At 42.4% G+C, this 22,900-nt stretch overlaps 1 protein-coding gene across 1 annotated transcript; it reads right to left on the bottom strand.

Moving 5' to 3' along the window:
* Positions 1-1,478: 1,478 nt before the first annotated feature.
* Positions 1,479-18,189, bottom strand: FAM241A (family with sequence similarity 241 member A). The gene is made up of 2 exons (XM_083459380.1): positions 17,712-18,189; positions 1,479-5,088 (listed from the first exon to the last, which is right to left on the bottom strand). Exons 1-2 carry the CDS (start codon positions 17,904-17,906, stop codon positions 4,843-4,845), a joined length of 441 nt encoding a protein of 146 aa, XP_083315506.1. The 5' UTR covers positions 17,907-18,189; the 3' UTR covers positions 1,479-4,842.
* Positions 18,190-22,900: the final 4,711 nt, after the last annotated feature.

Here is a 22,900-nt window from a genome sequence, read left to right as displayed (position 1 = left end):
CCAAACTGAACAGTATACATGTCAACAGCAATATATCAGGAAGATGCTGCACAAGCAGTTCTTGTTAACACAAGGAATCAGAATGTTAAGCACCCAGCTGATAAAAATTTGCCAGAGAGGTGGAAGAAAAACCCCCAGTATCTGTTCAGGCCAGCAACAGAAATGTAATGGCTGCATAATATGCTGACTCCTCAGTAGAGCCTAGTTTGTGGAGCTCAGCTGCTTGTGAAAGATAGCGTGATCCCAACAGTCTAAGGTTTACAGAATGAAATGCCGGAGGAAAGCAGGTGCTTGGCTGATGTCAGTTCTAGTTAAGCATTTTACAGCATATTGCATCCACAAGGTGATGGGAAAAATAAACACTGGGAAATCAATTTTTAACATGTAACAAGATAGCACACTAGACAAACCACTGCTTCACTGTAGCTAAGATAGGCATCTCCAAATAGGTGGTTTTAATAGTATCAGATTCTTGCTTTTTGTGGGTGTAAAGTTAGCTTCCATATTACCAAAACATTCATAGACACAAGGTATTGATGAAAAGACATCCCATACAAAGCAAGGAGCCTGAGGATCAACTTACAGCCAAGGAAAATTAAGCTATTTGCTCCCATCTGTACACACACCACCACTCTGGTCTCGCTTCCATTCATCAAAAACAGCAGCATGCCTGCTCCAAACCCTTTGATGTGTTAGGAAAATGAAAGAGCTGCTCACATGCTAGTTTCTTATCATCTCTTGATCACATATCTTGGAGATTTCCATTGTCAAAACTCTTTCCCAGTCTAGTTCATTTCAGCTCTTCCTCCTTCCAGGGCCAAATCACTCTTTTTCTTTGCAAGTTAGCTGATGCTGCCTTGAATCAGAGGGCTTCTCACACAGCTGGGCTGTCACAGAAATGTTCAGCTAAGGGGAAATGACTGGATTAGCCATTTAGGATCTGGAGTTATTGACCAATTAATATTTTTTTTAGGGTAGGAGGGTAGCTCACATATGGAAAGCCCACCACACAGTAAGAACAGTATTCTGAAAGCTTCAAATGGGCAGGCTTCTGAGTTCCCTTCCATGCCCCAAACTACTTCTACTTCTAGTATTAAATTGCTTCCCAAATTCCCTTGCGTTTGGGGAGCAACTGACTGGGCATACGCGACTAGTTTTCAATGAGGAATGCTTAGAAGGTCCCACCAAACAGAAACTCCCCACTGGCCCCTTGAATCCATGCTTAAATCTAGTATTGCAGTGGATGTCATCTGCAAATAATAGCACTTTACCAACATACCGGTTTCTCTTAAATCCTAAACCATCAGTTACTAAAGTGATTTTTTTCGCTCTTCATGGATGCAGCACTGTTTAGTGTTGTACAATGATTTCTTGGTTTATTGCAGGTCCTACTGAATCACAAGCTCAACAGAATACAGCTGTGCTTTTTGATGTTCCCATGTATTCCTCATGAAAAATGATCAGGCAGGGACAATGAGTAATGAGAAAGCATTTTATTAGAAAACGTAACGAAGTGTTCTCAAAGTACACTTTTATAGAAACGTATCTAAGTAAATAATTTAACCTTGTCAGTTTGTGTGTGGCAGCTTTTCAGTGCAAGTGAGAGTCCAACAGTCTATTAATAGTCTTGTGTTCCCAAAGCCCCTGTGCTTCACCATAAAGCTTTTCCACACATGGATGGGAGACCTTCAGTTTCTACGCCCGAGTACATTCACCTGCATCGTGTTATGTGCAGCTCTGAAGGGTTTAACCAACCCTTGGATATGGTATTTTGGCGCAAAAGAGTTGGAGCAAGAAGAGGTGTCTGTAAATGAAACATCATGCATGGTCCTTTGGATCCTGCCAAGTTTCTTGTACAGCTGGATAATTCAAACAACATATATATACACATATACACACACACATACAACTCTGAGTCATTAAATCAATTAAGGTGGAAATATCCCCACACATGGATTTATATATTATGCTCCCCAAACAATTTTAATACCAATAGCCCAAGTGGTAATTTACCTTAAATATCTTCACATAAATAAATATACATATATACAAAGTAAAGAGTTGGGTTACTGTTCTTCACAATGGACATTTATATGGCAACCTAACACTGTCTTCCTTGCTACACACTTCCTATTGTTTCAATAGTGCTTGCACCAGAATAGCACTGAACTTTGTAGCCAACAGACAAGAGTAATACATTTTATAAACAAAACCTGTGAGACTATTCCTCATCTTTCAAACATCAAACATTTCTGCCAATTCATTTTTTAAATTCTAATTATATATTTTTCTTCTGATAATATGTAGCTATAAACATGTGCCCCAATCATGCAAACTTTGATCCCAAGCCCAAGTTGGGCTGTGTTGGCTCACATGGAGGCCCTGTATGCATGGGCCTTCCTCATTCATTTCAATGGATGAAATCACTTTGTACAGATTTGTCTTCCTCTCATGAAATGAATAGGAAATATACTGCAAGTGAAGGAGATTCAGCTGTACATAGAGCCATAGTACTCACAAGAGATTACTTATAGTTGCTACAAGTCAACAGCAACAAAAGGTAGCAAGGTCAAATGCTTCTCCATTTTAAATGTTTGCATGAAGCAAAGTGTACAGGAGAAAAAGGTTGGTTCGGCTGTTTTAATGTTATGGACACAACATATTTGGCAAATGAAATGGAGATCAGAAATTCATTTAAAAGTGAAAAAATATGCTACTATGTTGAGCATATAATAAATTGCATCCAAAATCAACCAACTTTTTCTGAATAGTTGTAACACCTATGTTGCAAGAAAAAAATATTTATGTGGCCATAGAGTATGAACAGAACGAAAGCTGCAGAAATAATTCTGTTTGATTGTATCCAATAATAAACTTTTGTTTGCAAAAGAGCTTTTGATTCAGCGGAGGCAACCACCAATGAGGTTGCATGAAGTTATCAATGATTCCTTCTTCCTCTTAGCACCCCACAAAAAATAGCTTGAGAAGGTTGGGAGACTATCCAGAACAGCGTTAAAGGCAGTGTTAGAGCTCCACAGAAAAGGAGGTATCAGCGAAATGTCCTGCCCTTCCACTAGAGGTCTCCACTTTGGGGCAGCCCATCCTGTTTCACCACCTGAGGCAAAACAGGAATTGCCACCTTCTGTCCCCCTACACTTCCCCATTTCTGCCACCACTGCACTCTGGCTCTTGTTGAGCTTGGCGGGAGCTGGGGTGCTGCTCATCAAAGCATTACCAATTAAGCTGATTTGCAATGTGGCCCAAGAATGCCCTGGCTCTTGCTGAACTCTGTGAGAGCCCAGGCACTCCTCAAAGTGTTGCCGTTTGGCTTCTTTGCCCATGGGCCTCCCTCTCAGTGGTGGAAGCGGTGGGGTGGGCCGAGCGCCATCTCTTGAACTTCTGCCACCTGAAGCGGGTGCTTCACCTCATCTCATGGGCAGGCCGGCTCTGCCTCCATTGATCAAAGGCCTCTCTGTGAAGGTAAGGACTCTTTGTAAAAAAGGGTCACTGGCTACAACAGATTGCGCAGGCAATATGCTTATATGGCTGTCATTCAATATGGTTTTCTCTAACATTTCTCTAGTTTCTCATTCAAAGAATCTTTCACTTTGCAAATCAACCTCGTAAGAACCACAATACTTTCAGCAATATACTAGGGCCTAATGATGGCTTTGTACTGAGCTCTTACACTCCTGAGTACATTTGGTACAGAATGGCAAAAAGAACAGTTGGCGTTATTACAAATCAGGTTCAGACTCTGAAGGAATCTGACCTAATTCAGGATGGGTTTTATACATCCAAACCTAGGGAATTTGTTTTTGGAATCCCCCCAAAAGGAACAATGCCCCTATCACTAGAAAGGAACACATGAAAGATTGTAGCCACCATCTTTAGTGTTGTTTGTCTTGCATCAAAGTCTACTGTGCTTGTGCATAGAAAAGTTTCAGATACAGGATGTAGGATGTTAGAAAGCCATTACAAAAAGAGAGGAATATTTTGTCACAATGAGAATGTGACATGGACGAAAAACTGCAAGAGTATTAGTCTCTTATCTAGTAAATATGTTGGGCTGGATTCAACTATCCTGGCATGCTAGTGGAAGCCAGTGCAAGGGCTCCCCTCTCCCTGCCCCATGGAAACCTTGCGCCTTCTTCAAATTCGCTCTGGAGGGTTGGGAGAAACAGGCAGGCAGAGGAGAGGGGGAACTGTTCTGTCTGGCAAGCAGAAAACGCTTGCACTGACAGAACGATCAGAAGAGTGTGACGTTGAATTCCTCCCTTAATTTTTCTTATATACATATAAAGCATTAAATGGCACCAGTCGTACAGAAGCATACTTGCTTAAGACTGAATATGTATACACACAAGGCTAAAGAAGTTTGCAGAGAGATTTACAGGATGATACAAAATAATGAAGCATAAAAGCTCATACAAACCAGCATTTTAAAAAGTTTAGTTTGCAGTACAAAAAGGACTGTTGGAAAGTTGTCATAGAACAAATATAAAACCACTGCTAACCTAATTTTTGGGCAAGTTTCTTTTCATACCAAAAAGACCTTCCAGGACTGGAACCCACAGGAACTAAAATGATTCAGTATCTTCTATTAATTAGCTTCTATTGTCCTGTATTAAGGTCTTCTTTAACCCATCAGTTCATAACACATTTATAATTTTTTGCTTTGTTTTAAATTGCAAAGATAAGGACAGTTCAAAAAGAAAGAGTGCATAACTTTAGTGGCAATATAATGTTCAGCACACCAGCTATTAATAGACTATTCTTGCTCGGTTTAATATGTAAATCCACCAAGAGATTACATAGTGTTCAACCACCATCTATAGCGCTTTACTGCTGAACATAAATAATGACAAGGCATAGGACTGCAACAAGTCCAAGAGCTTGTAAACCAAGGAACCAGAGCATAACCCAGAAGAATATGACTATTACAGGTTCCACAATCCGTTCTCCAAAATACATCCTTGTGAAGCCAATACTAATGAGGCTTTTGTTGAGCTCTCCAAAGAGAGTTCCCATCTTTTTGTAGTCATCTGTAATAGGTTCAATACTGTAGTCTCTGTCTTCTTCTTGGACCTGCAGTAAGAAAAAACAAACAAACCATTGGATTATTAAAATCTGGATAAATAAATTTGCAGCATGTTACTGCTGCCATTAAAAAAAACACCCACCCACCCTCCTGTGCAGAAATGTTGGTGTTTTTCATCTTTCTGCACTGTAATGCTTTATAGTGGCCCCTACCACAACTAACAATAGCTTGCATTATTGGCTTTTGTCATCCAAAAGCAATGTATTTTATTAATGCCTACAATGTACAAGGTGCTGTACTAGAAACGCCCCTTTCCCAAACCTGTCATTACCTGAAATCTTCATAAAGGGCTTTGCGTAAATATACTCAGGAGGTTTCCCTTTTCCCCAACACCCTGCTACTTGCACCTTTTTAATTTTAGAAACTGGTAATTTCTTCCATCACACTACTTTTCCGACCCCAAAGGACCAGAGCTCAGGGGTAGACCATCTGCTTTGAATGAAGAAGGTCCTAAACTCAATCCTTGGTATTTCGGGGGGGGGGGGGGCTAGGAAGAGAACTGCTGCCAGCCAGTGTAGGTAATACTGATCTTGACTCAGTATAAGGCAGATTCCTGTGTCTTCAATTGTGCCTCGTGGTCCATGAGAAGCGAGAATGGGGGAGAGACCATTTTTCCTCATTCACTGCTCCATCTTGTCACCTCTCCCCCTTAATAATAGGAGTGTACTACAGTACTGAATAATAGCGGCAGAGCCAAGTATTGAATTCCTTATCATCTTTATAAAAAAGATATTGCACAAAGCTTCTGTGGACAGGCTTTTGATGGAGATGGGTAATGTAAAGCAACCTTTTAAGATGATGAAGTACACAATGCACAGCACTGCTAATGCTTCCATTAAAGACGAGCAAAGCTCAGCAAGAAGCTACTCATAAATATTTTACTCAACAAGTCAATACTGTTAGCAACACAAGGCTTGCCTTGTAAACTGTAATTATCGTGATTAAATATCCATCATAAAAAAAAATTCTGGAGAAGAGGTTTGTTTTAAGTCTAGTTCTATAGCCAAAACATTTCCTACACTGATGCTTTAATTAGATATCTAACAGCAAGAATAATACAGCTTGCATTTTTTCCCTAGTGAGTAGCAAAACAGGCCAAAAAACCCAATAACAAGCAGTGTAATCCTAAGTACCCTTACTATGGAGTAACCCCCCTTAAGCTCCATGAGACTTACATTACATTACACATGAATAAGTGCAGGAAGTATGTGCCATTAGAAATTAAAATTCTAGTTTAGTAGAATTCATAAGGGTTAAAGTGCTGCCTTACTCATTATAATAAAATGCTGAAAGCTATTTCCAGATAAAGAGCAATATTCATACATCATTCACCCTGAGGCATATTTTAGCCCTGATCTCCTTTGATGCTGTACACTATTGTTTGCCAACCTTTTTGGGTTCATAGGTACATTTGTGAAATAGAGGAACTGTTGTGGGCACCACACACATGCCGCAATTCTTTCCTCCCAGCTGAAACCCCTTTGCAATTGCCCACACAGAATTAGAGTTGGGGGGAGCGAGCCTTTGAATAGCTAAATAAGGCTTTGTTCAAGCCCCAATTTCAGCAGGGGAAGAGACCCTATGGGCACCAGGAAGGCCTCTGTAGGCACATGTGAGCCCACAAACACTATGTTGGTGACCCATGCCATACAGAATCATCTGTTTCGCCCATGAAGAGTCTCGGGCTTCTTCAGTTTATATCACGAGTGAATGTATGTAAATACACCAAAATCTTGAGGGAGAATTTCCCGAAGAAAGAAATTAAATATTGTAGCTTAAGGCAAGAAGGAATGTAACATATGGACTGTAAGTATAGACTTTTGTACTTGTCTATTCAGATATTATTTAGAAATTTTGTTTAATCACCAATAAGTTTTGGTTTATGCCACCAGTGAATGTTTATAAATTTACATACAGAATCATCTAGCAGAGTATGTTTGTGTCCATGGTTGTGCACAGAAGTCTCCCATTTCATAAACATCAACTAGTTTTATGTGGTTCAATATTTTCACTAACACATATTAAATACATTTTGCAAAATTACTGTGTACCTCCTTAAAGTAGATGGATAGTTAGAAAGGAAAAGCTGTAAGTATTACTCTTTTTTATACTCAAGTGGTTTCTTCAGACAAAAACAAAACAAAAATGCACACATCCCCCAAACCAATCAGCAATTTGCACCCAACTTTGAGTTTAGTAATTTCTTCCCCCTCCCAACTTCTGCAGTAATAAAGGTGGAAGGTTTGAACAATGTAACTGCCCCCTCGAGATCTGCACTATGCAGCACTTCAGTTGCATGCCAAATGTGCAACAAGGTATGGGATTCAGTTGGCAGATCACCCAAAGCATATACTTCAAAACTGTCCCTTTAATATTCACTCTTTTCCTGCTTTTGCCTTTTATAGAAATGTTGGGTCTCTGGAAGTTGAATCTCTAGGTGAGGAAGCAGATGCATCATGACTTTGGTGCATGCACATGGACACACAATGACTTATGCATGGCTTAAATTCCCTTCTATTCCCACCCCCACAATAAAAGTATAAATATAGCTAAATGTTGCTGAATGTGTCTGGAATCACAGTTGTTCTATAACCAGATCCATTTTGATTAAAGTTATTAAAATATTCTCATTATCTCTCTCTCTTTTAAAAAGGAGACTGTTATAATCAATATAACATACAAGAAATAGTGAAGAAATTTAACCACATGTATTGTGGGAAGGTGACTGCCATGCTAACTATTGTGGAATTTCCCTGCTAGCTACTGTTGGGAAAGCCTTTGTCTGTGTAATTCTCAACAAATTACACTCACTGAAAGGATCTATCCTGAGTCACAATGTGGCTTTAGAGCTCAGATCAGTGGTCAACATGATTTCCTCACTTGCCAGCTGCAGGAGAAATGCTGAGAGCAGAGAAGCCCCCTGTACATTGCCTTCATAGACCCGACGAAGGCTTTTGACCTGGTCAGCTGAAAAGGACTCTTCAACAAGATAGGATTCTCACCTAAGATAGGATGCCCACAATATGGTTGTGCCTTCCGCGAGAACATACATGGCACTGTCCAGTATGACTGTTCATCCATGGACACTTTCCTATAAAGAACGGTGTGAAATAGGGCTGTGTTCTTGCTCCAATTCTCTTTGCTCTCCCCATGCCTTCAGCTTGACTGATGACGGTATGTACTTCCATTCAAAGAGGGGTGGGCATCTGTACAACCTGGCACATCTTCACACCAAGACGAAAGTGTAGTGGGTTCTTAATCTGAGATATGTTGTTTTCAGATGACACAGTCTTAAGAGTGCACTCCAAGGAAGCTCTACAGAGACTCATCAACCATTTTGCCCAAGCCTTCAGCACTCCACGCAACACATGGTTAGGGCAGTAGACGATTTTGTTTACCTAGGATCCACCATAACCAGCAACCTTCCCATCAATGCTGAGCTGGACAGGTGCATTGGCAAGGCAACTACAGCAATGACTTGCCTTTCCGAGAGCGTTTGGGAGAATGACCAAATACCAAGTTGAAGGTCTACCAGGATTTGTGTTGAGTATGCTGCTTTATGGAAGCGAGTTGTGGAAGCGAGTTGTGCACTTGGCATGACAGAGTCTTGAACAAGCATGCGCTCTCTCTCAAGGCCACATTCCCAGCATGTTCACACTTCTGTCTCTGTGATGTCTATGCTGGCTTGGTCATGCACACATAATTTAAAATACCAGGACCCCCCAAGGATGTGTTTTATGGGGAGCTGGCTTCAGGCCCTAGGCCTTTTGGCAGTCTAACTCTGTGTTACAAAGATGTCTGCAAACATGACATGGAGTCTGGTAACATTAACCCTGCCATATGGGAATACCTTGCAGATGACTGCAGTGCCTGGAGACAAGACACTCAAGTTGTATATCCACAGCACCAACCACTGAAATGACCACTGAGAGGAGCACAGAGAGAAATGCCATTCTGCACGTGTAGCAGCAAAACCTGAACCCTTCATCTGCCCCAACTGCAAGAAAACATTTCTCTCTCATATCAATCTCTACAGCCACAGCGGGTGCTGTAGCTCTTCAACCATCTGGCTTCCCCCCCTTAAGGTACGCACTTCCGTTGTCTGCTGAGACAGACAGATTCCAGTAACTGGGAAGAGGATTAAGCAGTGATTCTTGCTGTGAGAATAGGGTGTTGTAGCACTAGGCAGAGCCAATGTTCTTCAGACATTGTTGGGACTCCCAGCTTCCATTAGCCCCTGCCAGCATGGGAAATGGTGAGGGACGATGGGAGTCATAATCCCATATCATCCGTTTGCTGCCCTCTGGTTAGTATACTAGATGTCAAAGACACAAGTACTGTACAAAACCCCACTTCACCAAGAAGCTTGCAGCCTAACTTCTGATCTCACAGCGTAATAACACAGGGTTGTTGTGAGGCTAAATGAGGAGCAAGGAAGGAAATAATATATGCCAATGAGAGGAAATGCAATAAATTATAATTGTACACAAGAGGGTTTTAGAATGTATGCAATCACATGTGCGATAGCGCAACTGCTGTAGAATAGAAGCCAAAAGTGTTCGCACAGGATCTTTCTATACCACATCATAAACATTTTCAGAGGGGATAACTCACTACTTTCTTCCACTACTGTTTCCACTAAAAATTTGGTAGTGTTTCACAAAATATAGAATGTATATTTTTCTGGGGGGAAAAATAAAACATAAATTTTAATTTTGCAATGTGAAGGAGGGTTAGCAAAAGGTTTTACTGGTTTCTTAAATTTTAAAATGTAACATACCAGGAACAATGTTACAGCAATGGATTTATATTTATGTTCAGGTAAAAATAAAATAAGATAGCAAAGCTTGAACAGTCAGGAATGACATTTAACTGGTAGTAAATGGCTTATTTTATTTCTTTTGGGAAGGAAAAACATGAGCAGGCACAGGATTAAGCTGGTCGTGCTGAACTGAGATAAGGAATAAATGAACAATGAAAAGCAAAGCAACCACTATGCAAAAACCTATTCAGCTGTTATATGATTTTTTTTTTATTACCATATGATGTCAGTCATAGCTCCCCCCCGCTTCCCCAAGGTGGGCTCAAGAATTTGGTTATGGCAACTGAACACTTAAATACTAGCTGAGCAAATACCAATCCAGCCAGAACTTTGTGAAGTGGTTTCCTAAAATAAAACCATGGTGCCAAACACTTTGTAGGAAACAGGAACATATACTCTTGTAAGCTGCATCAGCTCACATTAATTGACATTAGAGAGAAAGCAATGTGGCTTGAACAGGTCTAACACAATTTAGCACTCATGAAACCTATGCAATCTGTACTATTTGTACTCAACATCCATCCCGCGTCTGTGCTACAGTCCATGTCAAGAACAAATTGCCACATTCGGAATGGCCATGAGTTGGGACAGGACTGTCCTGAATAATACTGCTTATACCAACCATTCTTCCATGCCAATGTCAACTGTACAAACACTGACCAATAGATTTGGACTTATCCCCCCCCCCAAAAAAAACCCTAGCACTATATTCATGCTGTGTCATTAGTGTGTAAGAAACCAAAACATCATCATGGATTAAGTAGCAACCTAGCAGCTGTACAATCAGGAGATAAATGCTTAGTAGGGGTACTACTGGGATGTGGGTGGCGCTGTGGTCTAAACCACAGAGCCTAGGGCTTGTCGATCAGAAGGTCGGCAGTTCGAATCCCCATGATGGGGTGAGCTCCCGTTGTTCGGTCCCTGCTCCTGCCAACCTAGCAGTTCGAAAGCACATCAAAGTGCAAGTAGATAAATAGGTATCACTCTGGCGGGAAGGTAAATGGCTTTTCCGTGCGCTGCTCTGGTTCACCAGAAGCGGCTTAGTCATGCTGGCCACATGACCCAGAAGCCGTCTGCGGACAAATGCCAGCTTCTTGGCCTATAGAGCGAGATGAGCGCCGCAACCCCCGAGTCGTTCGCAACTGGACCTAACGGTCAGGGGTACCTTTACCTTTAGGGGTACTACTAAGTACATTTATTGCCGATATCCACAATTTTTAAAGATCTAAATGAATGACCTAATGCTGAAATAGTATGGGAAGTACAAACACCCAGTCTGTGAACTTGTAATTTAAAAAAATCACATAATAAATACTTTGGAACACAAGCAAGTTTCATTTATTTTGCTTTACAGTTTGCTAAACCTATGAAAGTGCACAATAAAAATGCAATATAAACAATACAAAACATTTATTAAGCGTACAACAGGTATGAAAATGGTATCCTTTTCTGCTTCCCTCATCAGCCAAAATGTGCAAAACTCTGGGCTTGCAGTATTTACTATAAATATCAACCATAAACTATAATTCATATTATTCATTCCTCATTGAGAATACTATAATAATAAGCTTATAAGCATACACTTCCGCTAAGGAAGATAACAAGATTTCTAGTTGTTGTTTTTTTAAAGGAAAGGAAAAAGAGAGGAACGGCTAGGAATATAATCTAAAAATCCTTACTTGAATATATATAGTTAATATGCTTGGAAAGAGCTGAATAACTATGGCACAGATCCAAAGAATTACAGAGTTCCATTCACGCAATGGAGCTTTCCTGTATTCTCCTTCTTCTGGCTGTATTCCTTTATACCCTCCCCTCCCAAACCACTCCTTAGGGTCACGGATGTGGTGTGGAGGGCTGCAGCTGAAGGAGAATCAGCAGAAATGTGCATTCCAGTAGTACAAGGCACTTTGTGGAACCCACTTTATATAAATGGCGCTCTCTTTGTCAGCTTTTAAAGCGTTTGAAGAGTAAGCTTATGAAACTCTTATGGCAGGCTTCTTCACACATTAACAAAATTCAATTCAGAGATTTGGATATTAAGCCTTCATTTGGAGGAAGGGCTGTAGCTCAGAGGTAGACCACTTGCTTGGCACACCCAAGATCCCAGATTCAATCTCCAGGAAGGACTGAGAATTTTCCTTGTCTGAAACCCTGCAGAGCCACTATCAGCCAGTGTGTAGACAATACTGAGCTAGATGGATTAATGGTTTTATACTAAGGCAGCTTCTTATGTCCTCATTATTTTTAACCACCCTTTATTCTCTTCCCGCTTTTTTTTTTTTTTGCCCTAAAGTAGCTCAGAACACAGATGTAAAAGAAGCTACGGTTGCCTTGCCCTTGCAAAGCAGCCAGTGGAATTGCAGGTGTTATCCTAGTTTCTGCTGAGTGTGGGGAAAATCTTCAGCTGAGTAGGAAGCTGAGTCAGATGCTGAAATCCAAGTGGTCACCAGATGTTGTGAGGAGGAAAGGCCGCCCTCTTCACAAAAGCTCAGCAAATTCTCAGTAGGCTCTCATGAACAATGTTCTGAAGTTCCACACTTCCCTTACACACTGAAGTCAACATACTGTATAACTATTTAAGAATACAAGAAGAGCCCTGCTGGATCCGGCCAGAGATCCATTTCGTCCAACATCTTCTCACAGAGTCCAACTACGTGCCTATGGGAAGCCCACAAAACAGGAACCTAACTATATCACTAAAGCCTACAAGTGATATATAAAAGTATGTGAAAGACTTGGTTTCATGACCAGGGGATAGAGAGCTCTATAGTAAAAGTATCCAAAGAACAAGCAGATCTTACAAAAATGGCCTCTTAACTTAAAACTCGCCTGTGGGCCACAATTTTGTCTATTAAATTTATGCTAATCCCAAATAGACTTACAGATGCTGTATTTTTTGTTATGCCTAAATTAACAATTATTACTGGAAAGCATCTGTGAAATTTCAGTTGCATTCTCACAAGGTTGGTGCTGATTCTCAATCTCTACTTTCATGGACAACTGCTGTTCTTGAAATGTTATCACAATTTGAATTTATATCACTACAAGTCTGTCCCTAACACTTGCGACTCTGAAGATGATTAGGAGTATTTCATTAGGTATATAGCACTCCTGAAAATATAACCTTATTCTCAGTTGCTAGAAAACTGCAAACACAGAGAAGTTTTGTTTCCCCTTTTAGAACACAATGCGGGTCCCACCATCCCACTAAGACAGGAAGAGAGAACAAAAAGGAAAGCATGTTAACTGTCAACAGCTTGTTCCTGAACAGCAGAAAATCTCACGGTTGATTCCACAGATGAGGCCTTGGTTGCAAGTATTGCAAAAGTTAGCCAACAGTAGACAACTTCTTTTTGTAAAGAAGCAACTTACCAATATTTAGTAAATTTAGAATTTGTAAAGAAGCTACTTTCCAATATTTAGTTGCAGAGTACAAAAAGTGGATGGGCACTGCGGTCTAAACCACAGAGCCTAGGGCTTGCCGATCGGAAGGTTGGCGATTCGAATCCCCGTGACAGGGTGAGTTCCCGTCGCTCGGCCCCTGCTCCTGCCAACCTAGCAGTTTGAAAGCACATCAAAGTGCAAGTAGATAAATAGGTACCGCTCCGGCAGGAAGGTAAATGCCGTTTCCATGTGCTGCTCTGGTTTGCCAGAAGCGGCTTAGTCATGCTGGCCACATGACCCGGAAACTATACGCCGGCTCCCTCGGCCAATAAAGCGAGATGAGTGCTGCAACCCCAGAGTCGTCTGCGACTGGACCTAATGGTCAGGGGTCGCTTTACCTTTTACAAAAAGCAAGTCTCAGGAACCTTTACATTTTCACTGAATATAACCCATTAGGAGCAGAAGAGCTTGAGGGTAAGCTCTCCAGCCTTTTGATCAGCATGGCAAGATCTTTTCAGAGCTAAAGTTATAACAAAAGGTGTAACAAACACCCTTAATGTTTACATAAACATCCCACATCAGTTGTGACATGAAGGAGGTGCTCCTGAACTAGTTTTATGTTCTGAACCACCAATTTCCTAAGTTTTTAAATTAATGTTTTTCAGCACTGCAAGCTCTTGAGAAGCTTCTTAAAAACTGGATATTGCATCACATCATTGGGTTGACAATAATTTGAAGCCCTTCGGCTCCAGGTTCTCTCTGAGATGTTGCATGTTCTCTTTTCCATCAGTATATTTTGGGAACTCTTGTTCCTGGCACAAAGATCCAAACAAAGCGAAACCTGGAGTGATACTGAGCCACCACAGCTATATTTTGATCAAAGATCAACTCTCATTATTATTTGCAAGCGTCTATACTTCCTTTTCCTGCAGCATGGTAAGGGGGCATCCCTTCAAACACTTTAGGAAAAATGTGCTGATGCCACATGCCTCCATATATCAACTATCAAGCCACCTGCTGTGCCATCTCACATGCAAACTGACAAGTAGTGTCCTTCTATGTGGACCAAGATAGCCTTGCTTCATAGACTAGCTCCAGCAGCTCAAATCTGGGGAGCCCCCAAAAAAGCCTAGAAGATTCTCACAATGACAATAAAGGACAAATTTCCCAAGCCAGAATTTATTCAGATTTTTAAAAAAGTGTATTGGCTCCCCAAGGCTTTGGCTTCAAATCAAGATGGGGAGAAGAAATGTGTTCACCATATCTTTTGCATAGCTGCAAGAAGCATCTTCAATTCTCATATGGTTTGAAATGGAGATGGTGTTTCAGAAACAGCCTTGAAGTTAGGTACTTTCCCAGAGCAAGTCACAATAAATAACAAATTAGTTTACACTAGCTGCACTGGCTAATGAGAATGTATGGGGCTAGCCCTAGCCTTGATACTTATGCGCATGCCAGCCATGTTCCCAGGCCAATGTGTGATCAGTTCAGTCTGAAGCGGTCAGTCTTTTAGGTGTATAGGATTTCCAACATGTGAATAAGAACCAGATGCCTGAATAGGGCTACAATTCATATGCAATGGCCATTGTTTGCTGCCTTTTGTTAATTTTCATTTATTGGCAGCCACCTTGGAGGCAGAAAGGTAGCAAGTAAATATTTCAGATAGAATAAATACTGTACATAAATTTAGGTAAAAAGGCTAAGGGCTCTAGTAAAGTGGGGCTGATTAATTCTGCAAAAAGTTTTTCAGCAAAGGAAATTTTATGAACAATACCATGGCACAGTGAACCTGCAAAACTCCAGTTAATTTGTGATTGAGCACACCTCTTTGTAGAATGTTGGCAGGTCTCTATAATGAACAGGTTCTTCCAAGCCAGAGGTGCTCATTTTATCTGTTTAGAAAGAACTGTGAGCTCATGCTTTGGACACAATGGTACACAAAGAAAAGCTAGTAAAGTGAAAGATGACAGGCATGATAAAAATAGGATTATAAAAGTACTTACAAAAATTACTCTTTGTAAAAAGCCACCATTTTTAAACAGGCATCTCCTGTTTTTGCTTACACAGTGATGAAGAATGCCTTTAAGTTTATGCCAGCTACAACATACCCATGCATTTAGAAACAAATTTTAAATTTAGTTTGTTTCCAAAACAGTAGTTTGTTTCCAAACGACTGCTTTGACCAGAACTGTAATTTGAATCTCTCGTTCCTCCATAAGAACAGCCCTCTTCATGCATTAGGGCTCTTCTCTGCACGTACAATGAAAACAGGGAAGTGGCAGACTCTGTCCACACCCATTATCATGTTGAAATATCTGCTACATGTGCCCATAACTACAACCTTACACATGTAAGAAAGGACTCATCTGATCAGGGCTCCTGATTATGTGGAGTTCATCCTATGCACATACACTTGGACACATATTGCAGATGTGTGCTTCAAGAGACATGCAGAGAAGCTTAACATGCAAAGCGGGTTTATGTCAATCAACAAACGCAATTCCTCTGAACAAGACAAACATCATTGTAGACTCTTTCCCTGGAATCTTGTACAGTGGTACCTCGGGTTAAGTACTTAATTTGTTCCGGAGGTCCGTTCTTAACCTGAAACTGTTCTTAACCTGAAGCACCACTTTAGCTAATGGGACCTCCTGCTGCCACCAGGTGATATCTGTTCTCATCCTGAAGCAAAGTTCTTAACCCGACTCCACTAACTTCTGGGTTAGTGAAGCGTATGTAACCCGAGGTACCCCTGTATTGCCTTTCTTCCAAGAAATCTGAATGATGCTATGAGGTGCATCTGTGACTAGAGTCTCTAAACATAAACAAAGGATAGCATACTGGCCTATAATTATTCCACTGCTATGTGATCCTTCAGGTATTTCCAGACTGGGTAAATTGCAGTGCACTGGGTGCAGTATTGCAACTACTATGTCTATGTGTACACCTGTGCAGGCATAAAAGGAGACAGAAAAACTGGACCACACCCTACTATTCCATTTCAATAAATTCAGATTAAACTACCACCCCGTAGTGGTTAAGAGTGGTGGACTCGTAATCTGGTAAGCCGGGTTCGTGTCCCCGCTCCTCCACGTGCAGCTGCTGGGTGACCTTGGGCTAGTCACACTTCTCTGAAGTCTCTCAGCCCCACTCACCTCACAGAGTGTTTGTTGTGGGGGAGGAAGGGAAAGGAGAATGTTAGCCGCTTTGAGACTCCTCCTGGTAGTGATAAAGCGAGATATCAAACCCAAACTCCTCCTCCTCTTCTTCTTAACTCCATTCTTGCAAACTCAATGATTGTTGTAACTCCACACATTCTTTGAAAATATGGAGGATTTAACTATTTAGTGCTCTATAGTCACAAAGATTGTGTTTATAGGAGAGTGATTTGTGTGCATGGGTTCAGACACCTTTGCTAGTTCAGGGAAAGCAACCTGAAAGACCCACAAACTATCACAAACCATGTTAGTATTAAAGCCCAGTCAACAAAACCTGCCTCACCACATTCACAGCCACACCATACATCTGAAGTGCATGACTTTCCCTAAAGAATCCTGGAAACTGTGATGTGTTAAGCATGTTGGGAATTGTAGCTCTGTGAGCCACAAACTACAGTTCCCAAGATTCTTTGGGGGAAACTATGTGCTTTAAATATATGGGGATGTGGCATAGGAAAATTAATATAGGGTTCTTATCCCCCCCCCCAAGTAATTGGGGAGGAATCACACTCGTGTGGAAAGTTTGCATAACCACATAAACATAGCTGTGGGGTGTATTTTCCCAATACATCATCAGGAAAACTTGCAAGGGGGTTAGCAGAACTCCACCCCCCCCCCACTTCCAGGAAGTTCAGTCTCTTTTCCTCCCTAACGATCACCACCCTCCAAACTTATCCGATGGGGGGAAGCAAAGATACCCTAGCATGGATTCCTTCCTTTCACAACAGCAGCCACGCTTTTTAAATTTTATTTTCAGAGCGCAAGCGCCACAGGCACGATATTATAGACAGTGCAAGGAGGGAAGGGGGGCTCCCCCCCCCCCGCTTATTCTCGTGCGCGCGTTTTGCGCGTGCACAGTCCGGCTTTTGCCAGCGCTGCACAGGTGCGGCGCCCCACCCCTTACAAAACCACGTCCCAGTCCCAGCACCAGGCTTGGCTCCCAGGACCCAAGAAGAGCCACGGGCTGCATCGGACCCAAAAGGTGTGTGTGTGGTTTCTTGCACGATCCTGCAAACGACAATCGGCTAAACCAGACGCTTCTGCAAGAAGCCCCCGGAAGGCAACGGCCCCAACCGTTCTCCCGGGCAACTGGTGGGGCGGATCCTGCCTGGTCGAGGTTCAAAAAAGAGGGAAGAGGCGTTTTACAACCCGCACCTGGCCGCCCGGAGATGCAGCCGCTCACCTGCAGTTGTTCCTCCTCGCCCTCTTCCTCTTCTTCCCTAGGCGGCGGCTGCTGCTGCTGCTCCCGGTGCTGCCTCCTCCGCCTGTGCCGGGCGACTGCCCTCCCGCCCGGAGACGCCAACGATGGCGCTGGCTCCCAGTCCCTCTCGAAGGCGTATTCGGGCGGCGGGAGCAGCAGCTCCTCGGTCGAGCCCATCCCTCCCCTTCGTCGCGGGGTGCGGGAGCGCCTTCCTCCAGGCTGGTGAGAGGGCAGCTCCCGCCAACGGGCGCTGGGCGGGCACGACTAGCGACCCGGCGGCGGTCTGTCACGCTGCCGCTTCTTCTGTTGCCTCGGCGGCCGCCTCTGCCGCCTCGCAGGGCGGGTCTCGAGAGGCGTCACGGGGTTTGCAGGAGGAGGAGGAGGAAGGGGGCGAGGGTTGTGCCGGCGCTAGAAGGAAAAGGGGCGGGGTGTGTGTGTGTGTGTGTTGTGCGTGAGAGAGCGAGTGTCGGTGAGCGCGTGTGACAGAAACGGTGCGTGTCTATAGCCCGCCTTTGCTCGTGAGGCAGAGCTGGAAATGCGGTTCCACGCACATGCACGCTTCATATTTGTGTGCTCACCCTCCCACAGTGCATGCGGTATGCACAGGACGGATTTAGGTTTGATGAGGCCCTAAGCTGCTGAAGGTAATGGGGCCCTTTATATGTCCAGCTGACCTTTGTCAACAACAAATTGTCGCTGGTTTTTTGTGTTGAATATATGCTATATGGTAATTTATGGGCCTAACAGGTATCTAAAGCCATTTGCACATAACGAAACACGTATTTCATCAAAGTAATTGTTGAACTGAAATACAGGTAGGAAGAAGTATATTACTGTAATAGTGAAAAATGGGGGGGGGGGCAAGAGAGTGGTGCCCTAAGCTATAGCTTGTTTAGCGGGCACTGGGTATGTAGCTGCACATATAGATACATGCAGTGCTTCCCCCACCTTAAAAATGTTTAGGGGCACTCTCATTTTGACTCAAGAAAATCACCATTTTATAGTTAAAATCGGGGGAAATAAACACAGTAAATGGACAAAAGTACAAAGGTTCACAAAATGCGCCCCCCCCCCGAAAAAAAGCACTGGATGTATGCACATACACACGTGTGTGTGTGTACACACACACACACACATATACATAAGGACACACCCAATCAAACACATAATACAACAGCTCCTGCTTGCCACGGGCAGTTCCCCTTTTTTGTCACCTGGCCCTGCTAAACCACACACTCCTCTCCCCCCACTTTGCTTCCTAGGAGTTGTTTGGTAGGATAGGGGGCCTTGTTAAAAAGGTAAACGGGTGTTAGCAAAAAAGAAAAGAAAAGAAAAAAGCAGTAGTCTGGGGGACACTGAAATGTTAAGAAATGCATTATGGCAGTGGTTCCCAATTAGTTAAGTACTGTGTGGACCCCCTGCTTTTCAAAAGCCAAGCAATGAACCCCCTACTTTTGAAAATGTTGACATCTCTGTGGTTTTTGTTATTTTTGCATGAATGTTACCACCATACCCTCCAACATGTCCCAGTGCCTTTTGGGGTGCTACAATTTTGTGCGAGACGCACACCCAGTTGCAATTTTGTGCATTTTTAGACACCGTTCTCTTTGGATGTCCCAGACAGATGACAAGGATGTGCCATGGACCCCCTGGGTAGGTTACACGGACCCCCTGGGGTCTGTGGACCACCAGTTGGGAACCACTGTATTATGGCACTGTATTATTCTGCTCCATGTGATTATACCAGGTTCCCTCCATTTCTAGAAGAGGAGCCCTGTTAAGTATTTAATGAGCTACATGTTACACTGATATGAATGAGAATTGCTAGCAGTGCAACACCCTTCTTCAGAGTTTAGCTCCCTCCCTCCTCATAGTCTGCAAATTATATTTCTAAGCAGGCAAGGAGATAGTCAGGATCAGGCCTGTGAGTTGTTTTAAAGTGTTTCTAATGTTAAGGGACGCGGGTGGTGCTGTGGGTTAAACCACAGAGCCTAGGGCTTGCCGATCAGAAGGTTGGCAGTTTGAACCCCCGCGACAGGGTTAGCTCCCGTTGCTCGGTCCCTGCTCCTGCCAACCTAGCAGTTTGAAAGCATGTCAAATTGCAAGTAGATAAATACCTTCTCCAGCGGGAAGGTAAATGGTGTTTCCGTGCGCTGCTCTGGTTCGCCAGAAGCAGCTTAGTCATGTTGGCTACATAGCTGTACACCGGCTCCCTCGGCCAATAAAGCGAGATGAGCGCCGCAACCCCAGAGTCGGCCACAACTGGACCTAATGGTCAGGGGTCCCTTTACCTTTACCTAATGTTGTTTTTTAATGGGACCTTAGGGTGAAGGGCAGGTAATAATATACTATTAATACAAGTCAGGTGAGCTTTTTCTTTTTTTAAAAAAATGCACCCTTATCACACAAATATGTCCAGCTGCTATTTAAAGCAAATGTCCCAAAAGGCTTTGGATTCTGAAAGCTAGCAAGAATTTTATTGTCTCATTCCGATAAGAAAAGGGAAGTCCGATAAGAAAAGGGAAGCATCCAGGTAGCAATTCAGTCGAGGGAAAACTTAGGTGATAATGCTTGAATACAGATCATGCAATGAGACTATCTACGTATTTCATACAGCAGCCACATCAGGTGCTGTGACCTTCCAACAGTTTGACTTCACCCTCAAAGGTGCTCTCCATTGTTTCTTGATGCAGATGGATGCCAACCAACAGATTTCTTAAACCAGCACTTGTTGAAACATTTAGTTGCCCACAAATTATTATTTGAGATTCATTGAGCCTTCAGCTACCCAAGTAGAAAAATTGCTGTCATTCTCACAAGATGGCTCTAGTGAGTCTCAGTGGATGGGTTTTCAGGTTACTAAGTGCACATTTACTACTGTACTTATAGTTTCTAAGGAATAGGAAGAAGATTCTGGCTGCAAGTATTCCATCTCCTGTGTCAACAGAAGACAAACTAGGCATGTATTTCCCTCATTCCCAGTGTACAGATGCCTGGAGTTCACTATGCCTTTCCTCTCACTGAATTGCACAGCTTATGTTCATAACCTTACTAAGCAATAGGGAATAGACAGGGTGAAGCAGAACAATCGAGTGCCTTGTTACCCTCGACAGCCACACTCCTGTCCCGTTTAAATTTATCCCACAGATTTGAAATGTCTTAACTTGTAATGCCGATAAAGGTATTTGTATTGTATTGTTATAATAATAATAATTGGTGCAGTCTAGAATAGCACTGGCTTTTTTTGCGGCTGCATCACACTATTGACACATATTAAGCTTGGGGTCAACTAAGACCCCAAGATCCTTTTCACATGTACTACTGGCAATCTAGGTGTCCCCCATCTTATATTTGTGCCTGTGGTTATTCCTACCTAAGTGTAGAAGCTTAGATTTGCCCCTATTGAAATGCATTTTGTTTGGTTTTTGCCCAGTTCTCCAGTCTGTTAAGGTCATCTTGTATCCCGATGATTCTATGACTGAAATGTCGAAAAGCTACACACAGAAGGGCCTATACATTGTTGGTGAAAAGACAGGTCAAGTGATCAAACTGGCATAAGAAGTGTACGGGTGTGTGAACCAGCGAGTCAAAGGAGCAAGAAAACCAAGGGAAGAGATAGAACTGAATGACACATATTGATTTGAAAGAACTGGGAGAACATCTGGTATCAGGTTCTCTAGTAATGTTCTAAATCAAATCATCTGACTGAGCAGAACAGGATAATGGGGCTATGGGGAGGGTGGGAAGGAGCCATTTGGATCCAGTCAAAACATTTGTGATCATAAACAGGCTGCTTTCTTTCTGCTTCCAAGGTCAGCAATATACACATACATTTGCTACATGTCTACCTCAATAACATTATTACATGTATAGTGTCTGTTGCTTTTCTGTGTAGTTTTGTGTTAGATTGGGAAAGCTGTTACTTGCTTGTTCTAAAAATATTTTCGTTTTTCTGATAAAAATAGTCTGAAAATCCTCCGTGTGCAAGGTTTAAACTGCTGAGACATCTTTGTTTCCCTTTTTAACAAAAATGAAAAAATAAATGAAAAAATAAATTCAAACCTGTTTGAAACAAAACAATTTAGTGGGATATTTGATACATTTTAAAATTGTCAGAGCTGAGTCAAAATGAATCATATACTTGATTAATATTTTATTTTGCAAATTTACTGTAAGGACAAATGATTTCCCAAATGCATAAATTATTTAACAGTATTAGGTAACAGATTTGTCAGCCAAAATGCTTTTGCATTAATATTGCCAAAATATGAGACTCTTATCACTGGGATTGGGGGGTGGGAAAGGGTAGCTTATTTTTATTTTGGTGCAACAGTGGCTTCTCAGCATTGCCTTTTAAAGCTTTCCCCATGCTCGTTCAGAAAATTTTTAAAAAGAACATTTCTGGTTGCAAGTGTTGTGTGATGCAATCTTTCCTTATAATTCTTTAATTCCCGAGAACAGTGAAATTTGAAATAAGAACTATGATCTTAACACCTGAGAGAGTCTGTAGGGAGGGAGGTGGACTTTCAGACATTTTGGGCCTAAGTCATTTAGGGTTTTAAACACTAACCTTAGCACCTTGAATTGAGCCCTGAACCTGTGCAGCTGCTTTAAAAAAAGATGATACGGTCATACCTTGGTTGTTGAACAGAACCTGTTCTGGAAGTCCATTCGACTTCCGAAAACGTTCGACAACCAAGGTGCAGCTTTCGATTGGCTGCAGGAACTTCCTGCACTCAATCAGAAGCCGCGCCGGATGTTCGGCTTCCAGATAACCTTCACAAACCAGAACACTCACTTCTGGGTTTGTGGTGTTTAGGAAGCAAAACATTAGAGTCACAAGGCGTTCAGGATCCAAGGTATGACTGTATATTGGTTCTAAATGGAACCCTAGCCAGTAATCTGGCTGCTGCGTTTTGGACTAATGGAGGTTTCCAAGTTGTCTTCAAGGCAACTCCATGTAGAGCGCATTGAAATGATCCAGACGTCAGAAAGAAGAAAACGGGGGTGATGCCTCCGACCCCCTTCTGACTTTGCTGTCATCTATCACATGCATGCAACACCTGACAGATTACCCTCCCCCCCCCGACAGAAAAATGTTCCCCAACCCTGGTCTCTCAAAGCTGCATTGAATTCATCTTTCATTGACAATGCAATCCCCCCCCCCAATA

Source organism: Podarcis liolepis (genome assembly GCF_965112155.1).
Source record: "Podarcis liolepis genome assembly, chromosome: 9".
Classification (NCBI taxonomy): Eukaryota; Metazoa; Chordata; class Lepidosauria; order Squamata; family Lacertidae; genus Podarcis; species Podarcis liolepis.
The sequence above is the reverse complement of the archived record's forward strand: the minus strand, read 5'-3'. Positions and strand labels throughout refer to the sequence as shown.